The sequence below is a fragment of the Bacillus rossius genome, chromosome 12 (genome assembly GCF_032445375.1).
Source record: "Bacillus rossius redtenbacheri isolate Brsri chromosome 12, Brsri_v3, whole genome shotgun sequence".
NCBI classification, from domain to species: domain Eukaryota; kingdom Metazoa; phylum Arthropoda; class Insecta; order Phasmatodea; family Bacillidae; genus Bacillus; species Bacillus rossius.
This window is the reverse complement of record NC_086339.1, coordinates 6,506,623-6,513,703: the sequence shown is the minus strand read 5'-3', so window position 1 is coordinate 6,513,703 and position 7,081 is coordinate 6,506,623. Positions and strand designations below refer to the sequence as shown.

At 36.7% G+C, this 7,081-nt stretch overlaps 1 protein-coding gene across 2 annotated transcripts in view; it reads right to left on the bottom strand.

Moving 5' to 3' along the window:
* Positions 1-3,735: 3,735 nt before the first annotated feature.
* The window catches only part of LOC134537421 (myosin-4), a 132,807-nt gene continuing 129,461 nt past the window's right edge, over positions 3,736-7,081 (bottom strand). For both annotated transcript variants that reach the window (XM_063377825.1, XM_063377826.1), the window contains 4 exons: positions 6,933-7,014; positions 5,818-5,977; positions 5,061-5,177; positions 3,736-3,919 (listed from right to left, as the gene is read on the bottom strand). In XM_063377825.1, coding sequence (XP_063233895.1) covers positions 3,800-3,919; positions 5,061-5,177; positions 5,818-5,977; positions 6,933-7,014 — 479 coding nt within the window. In that variant the 3' untranslated portion in view covers positions 3,736-3,799. The remainder of the gene's footprint in view (positions 3,920-5,060; positions 5,178-5,817; positions 5,978-6,932; positions 7,015-7,081) is intronic.

Sequence of the window (7,081 nt, the reverse complement as noted above, 5' to 3'; positions counted from 1 at the left end):
CGATAAAAAAGTACTTAAGGGTTAATAGTTGTTGGTAAAATGTTCAGTATCAGTCTACATGAAATAATATTGAAGGAAACAAAGTGTGTGTGTGTGTGTGTGTGTGTGTATATATATTATATATATATATATATATATAACATCCATCACATTTGGAGTGAAACAATCCCACTAAACAAATATAATTTAAAAAGTTTTAATGAAAGTGTTGATGTAAGTATCCAGCATGTCTTAACAAATACATGGTTAGTAAAACCTATGCTGCAGGGGAAAGCAAACTTTATACTTTGGGTAACATCACTCGCCAGTCTCTCCCCTCCAGTTGGTGCGAGCTACTGCCGTACTAGGGGATGTCGGATGTGTGTACTCAAAAAATAAACAATATTGAATCATCCCAAGATGGTATAAACAGGGTGTCTGCCGACCCTAGAAAACCTGGAATAACCAGGGAAAAAAATCAGGGAATTTTGTTAGGTAGGTTGAAGTTTGCAATACATTTGTTGTTTATTGATCAGCTTGCAATGACGTAGCATCAAGTGTATTCCCTCCAATTTTTAGTTTTGAATGGCAAATAACGAACAGTTCCCATGTCCATTTTATGTTATTTAATAGTGTTGGGCCGATTCCTAAAATATACAGATTCAGATTCCATTTTCGATTCTTAAATTGAAGGGTTGATTCTTCGAATCCGATTCAGATTCCTTAATTTTTATCTGACAAAACGTTCAACAGAGTAATATAATTCAGGAAAAAAGGCTGTTTATGATTTTAAAAATGTAATTGCATTGTGTTTCATTTTCTGTGCAGAAATTAACATTATATACAGCTTATATAATGTTAAAAAGTATGTTCATTACCATCACGTTACTCTACCTTGAATTTCTAGCACAATTTGGCCTTTTAACTTTGCATATAGTTAGACGAAACACGTGTTCAAACACTGCCAATAATCAAAGATGTCTTATGATGTAAATTGTAAATAATGTTATAACTTAAACTTTAGATTAATTGTAAAAAAAGAGGTTTGTAAGGTTAGGTTAAAAATTTAATTTTGAAGCACAACTAAATAATGATCCAAATAAAATGATAATATAACCTCGTTTATACATATTTCAAGGGACCAGGGCAAAAAAAAATAGAGGTAAATGCAAAAAAAAAACTTTATTATCTCATTATGATGGAAATGACAAGAAACAAATATGCACCACACTAAAATAAAATGTCAGAGATGCTTACATTTTAATTTATTACCTAGAACTTAATTATCTCACTTGGTGACAAGAATAAATCCATCCAGTCCTGCAGTTCTTAACAACCGTAAAGAGAAAATAAATTTTTGGTTCTTGAGTAAGAAAGTTCTGTGCATGTTTTAGCATTTCAAATTTTCCACATTTAATGGTGAGATTTTCTTACACAAAATATTTAAACTCTTCAAATAATCGTGTGTTAACATTTAATTCATTTAATTTATCGGAAACTATTCTGTTGAAATAACACAACTACTTTCAAAATATTGTTTGTGTTTGGTAATAAAAATTTACGAACGTTTCAGCAGCAATGTTTGGAAATTCATATTAGCCAACTGCCTTTCCAAAATATATCTAATGTAAAATGAGCATCGCTGAACACGCACAAGAACGCAGATTTATAGCAATTTGGTTATATTGCTTTTAAACTTATTTTAATATGGTCGCAGAAATCCACTGTGAATTTGGGTAAAATATCATTCAACAATTATTTCATTTTAATTATATAAAGTTTAAAGTGCAGAGATGTGAAACATCTTAATTTTCACGTCACCAAAGATTTGGTTCATGGCCATATGGTTTACCATGGCAGGTAGCTCAAACAAAAAAATTAAGTTGTTTACAGTGGCAAATGTAGCTGCCATGATTGAATAGTTAAGGTTTACATTATTTTACTTGCTGTTTACATTTACATAATTTTCTTTAAACATTTATGGTTTTGTCTAATTATTTTTGAAGGTTTACTATTAAATGCAGTGCTGCTGCAACGTAATTTCCGAAAAATGCTTTCGCTTAAAGCGGGAAAGTAGATACTGCATGGAAAATGGCGGTGCAAGTAAATAAATACGTTAATCACCGTAATTCGTAAATCAGTTCCGTAAAAAAAGATTATATTGTGTGTTTAAAAATTATATTTATATGCATTTTAAAATTTTAATATTTTCTTATTTGCGTAGGAGATGTATTTTGCAAATAAAAACAATGCAGGAATCGGTCATGGTCGATTCCAAAACTATTGTATTCTGAATCCCACCGTTATGGTGGAATCGGTGGAACAGACAGATTCCGGAATCGGAAGACCCGACCGATTCCGGAATCGGAATCGACCCATCACTATTATTTAACATCGGATTCGGAAGTAGCGTCAAATCACGTGATACAGTCTGGTTCAAGCTGGTCTGTTATCCTGCTGACATGACGTGCTGCAACATTGCTTCCCACGTTCGTATTATACCAACAGGTGCATTTAATTTTAAGTATCTATGTATGCCCCCAAAGTAAACTGGGCATTTTTGTTAGCTTTGAAAATATGTATCACAGACACTTTTGGTGAATATTCGTCATCATTGCTAGAAATTGGTAGCTGTGGGCTTCATACGGTCCATGGTGCTTTCAAAACTGGTATTTCTGCTACACAATGGGATGTTAGTTTTTTTAAGGCACAGTTACTATTTGTTTAAGCATGTACCTGCATGGAGGGCAGATTACATTAGAATAACTGGATCAGAGCTTTCCCCCAAGAAATTTTGTGCAATCAGATGATTACAAAATACTGCAGTTGCTGAGCATGCCATGAAAATGTTACCCCACCCAGTGGCGGATCCAGGATTTTGTTTTCGGGAGGGGCTTGACCCAGCTGAGGCTAGGCTTTATCAAGGCAAACACTAAAACAATTGTGGACCCAGATGCTTTTGGAGGGGGCTTGAGCCCCTTAGCCCCCCCTCTGGATCCGCTACTGACTCCACCTTAAGAAATTTGTTAGTGAAATTTCTATTTCATCTGTCTCTTTCAATGTAGTAAAAAGTGCTCTTGAAGATAATCTTCTAGAAGTTTTCAGTGAATTCTAATCTGCTGACTGAAAACTTGCAGGAAGAAACACTGATTGCACAAAGACCAGTGAATGACTGTTCTATGTTCTGGATCATGTTGATATCACGAAGTCCATGTTACAGTATGTAAGAAATGCTAGTTGTAGGCATAAGGAAGCTACAGACAAGAAGAAGGCAGAAAAAAGAATAGTTGAAGAAGAGATCAAGGCATTGCAGTTGAAGAAGGCTCGAGTGTTGGATTTGGCTCGTTCTGAAGCAAGTGCAATAGACGCAAAAGTTGAGTCACTGCGAAAATGATGGGAGCTTCCTTTTACTAATGTTTTTGCAAAACTAAGTGTGTGAAGTTAATTTTTTACTAATTTAAGTGAGTTGAAATACTTTGAAATCCGTCAATGTACCGTTATGCAGTTTTACGTGGAATGTCGTAATTGTGTTAAAGAAAACCTGGAAAAATTCAGTTTTAGACCTGGAAAACCTGGAAAAATCAGGGAATTTCGTTTACTAGATCTGGTAGACACCCTGTATAAAAGCACTTTAAAATAGATGCAAATAAGAATGAAATGCTAGTTTTATTTTACCACATTTCAAAGATCTCGAACTGATTTATGAAGACTAGACCCAAATAATGAAAGTTGATGAGGACTTGAATGAAACGCAGGTTACAAAGTAAACAGGTATCTTTATAACGGTGCATGGTTCTATGTACACTGTACAGCGCCCGGCTCAGCTGTCCTTGAGCACGTCCTTGAGGATGCTGCTGCTGTTGCGGGCGACGGGGAACTGGTTGAAGGACGGCAGCTGCACCTCGTGCAGCAGCAGGGGCGTGCGGCGACCGGGCGACACCTGCCACGACACAAGCACGTGTTGTGTAGGACAAGGTTGGCATTGTCTGGGTTAAGATGGTTGTGCCGTCTGGTTGGTATTATGTATGACAGTTGAGCTGTAGCCATGTTTGTAAAAGGGAACCTACAATGTCGAGAGTTGTGTCTTTAATACATAAAGACATGTGCAGAACATTACAATGGCACTAGGTAGGAAAATTCACATTAAATGCTCCATTCACAGACTACATTTATTGGCAAATTGAGAGTTAAAATCATAGTTTAAAAAAAGTGTGTGCATGGAGTCAACACTTGACAGTTACGTACCTACCCCCAACCCCCCACATCTTCCCATTCAATCGCTAGCGCATGTGTTGGATAGGTGTCGCCTAGAGGTTATATTTGTCAATAAAGGTGTTATATTTTCACATTATTTTATTCGTAACTTCAAAAAGAGTCTTTTTTATAATTATTAAAATTCCAACAACTTTTAATCTATTAGTTTTTTCACTTCAGCACATCCTTTTCGAGAAACTGTGTTAAATTAAGATACTTTTGGAAAATTCATAAATGTAAGCCATTGTCAGCTCTTATAGCAGCATCTGTACTGAGTGACAGTGGCTTTATAACCCTGTTGTTACGATCCTATTTATGACAATCACTATTAGAACACCTTATTCAAGGAACCATTAAATTTTTTTTAAAAACTTTGAGAAATTAAAAAAAAATTGGTCAAAAATTGGTTTCAAGTAGGCTACATCTCTCTTGGCCAACACTGTACTGAGAAGTAAATTACATACTATTAAAAAAAACTACTTAGTAAGAAAAATGAGGACCAGTCAAATTATAGTTAAACTACTTTTTTAAACAAAAAATCTTAACATAAAAATTATTTACAACATTAATAATGATTAAATATAAAAATAGAAACTAGATAGTTCATTGTAACCATAACACTAATTAATAAACTGATCCTCTGAGGAATAAAAACATTTTAATTCCTCAAACATTCTTTTAAAAGCTTGCAAGGTCAGGTTCTTGCAATGTTACAAGGGGTGGGTCAGTTGTCGCTCTCTATTAAGATTTTTTAAATACGAATCTGGGCATCACTACAGGGAAACCCCGCAGTTGGGGCAATGGTGAGATAGGAAGTGAATACTCACGTCGTCAGCCCTGCCCGGCTCCGAGCCCTGGGAGACTGTGCGCTCCGGCAGCAAGCGCAGCTGCGGCCGCGGCTGGGACTCGCTCTCCAGGAACCTGACGAAGGCCTCCGAGAGCGACTACAAGCATACAGCAAAACAAACAAATTAGTTCAAAAAATAAAACTTGGTGATGTATTTATTTACAATGTATTAAATTTAAGAACATTATTAAAATGCAGGAAGTTTAAGATTGATATACACGACAAACACATAGCTAAGAAATTATGCAAGTTCAATTACAATATGAAAAGTGAAAGGGTACTCATGGATTTTTAGGTTATGACATGACACACACTCATTTTTCAATATTATGTCAAAAATTAACAAGCATATTGTCAATCTGCAGAAACGCGGATTCAACTAAATAACAGCAAAATTGTGTTGGCTCAGCTATAACCACCAGCAACTTCCTTTATGTATTACAACACACACTTAGAAAATAATAATTTGCAAAAGATTAAGAAATTAATTATTTTCCTGGGAAAAAAAAGCTTTACTTCAGAATTACAATCCATTGCTACGTTACTATTAATATTTTATAATTTCATTTACTAAAAATCACATTTGCATTTGACTTTAAAAGGCACAGACATATACTGATTTTTCCAGGATTCAATGGGAATAGAAGACTCAATTTTAAAAAAAAAATCAAAATTAAATTTAATTGGTGGTTATAGTGTAACTATTTCCTTCACACAGAAGACTAATGGTGGCGTACCGGCGTGTGTCCCCCCGCCTTGCCGGCGCCCTGGGGCAGGCCGGCCCTGGTCCTCTCCTCTTCGCTGAAATCCAGCACGGTGGCCACCACGCGCAGCACGTCGGCACGGCTCCTGGCCGGCGCGGCCACGTAGCCCAGCACCAGGTTCTTCACCAGCGACCTGCCGGCAGCAGCGCTACATGTGCAGGCCTACTCTCTCTCCAGCAGGAGACATCCCTTCTACCAGCAGTTCAATTAGAATCAGGGACAAGATTATACGGTCAAGTGCAATAACGCACAAAAAAAAAAAGCTTGCCCAAATACCACATGATACCAAAATGCAAGTTATGTCATAGAATTAAGTAGCATTTACACAAATCTTAGTTCAAACCATAAAAAAAGTTTATCATTTAATGTTTGAAAACACGGAATGTTATTACCGGACAAAAAAAAAATTGTACCGAAATGCATCAAACAGAAAAATGGATTCTATTTTTTTTTAATTGCGAACCACTGGTTTAATAATTTTCAAACCAAAAATGTAAATATTCTCACACACACAGCATGCAAATGTTACCTTTACTCTGGTAGAGTTAAATATTACAAAACAGCTTTTATAAAAATAAAAACACCAAAATCCTCCCTTCAAAAACAAATTTGGACTAAAAAATAAAATAATATCTTGTCTTTAATTATAATGTAAGGAAGGTTGAACAAATAAATAAGGATTATTCGGGGCTCCACTAAACATGATACTTCAAGCAGGGAACAAAATCCTGCACATTAAGTAGATGGAACATTCTCCACTAATGAGAGTTCACTGGGCATTCCACAATGTGACACACTGTTAAACCTAGTATAATTATACACTTCTGGGAAGAGTATGGCTAAGCCATTAAACCCATTTAGATGTGGCGGTCTGATGAGAAGAAAAAATTTTAAATGAAGTACTCTGGAGTGCAGACAGATTCAAGGCCAGTCGTGCCATGAAGTCAGGGTAAAACCTACCGACACAACCCTCGCCACACAAGTGCGACACGCAAGAACCACCTAAGAAGTAAAATGTTTCAAAATGAACGAGATGGACGGTTGCCGCTGATAGTCGAACAGTGCACGGTGGTGATGGTTCCACTCGCCTGTCCACTTTGCCCTCGGAGCTGTTGCTGGCCGCCTGCACTCGCGCCTCCGTCTCGCTCAGCTCCTGCTTCAGCTTGGCGACTGCCAACAACCAGCAGTCCCCTCCTTCAGACACAACTCTCTGTGCACACGTTTCAAACACTGCCTA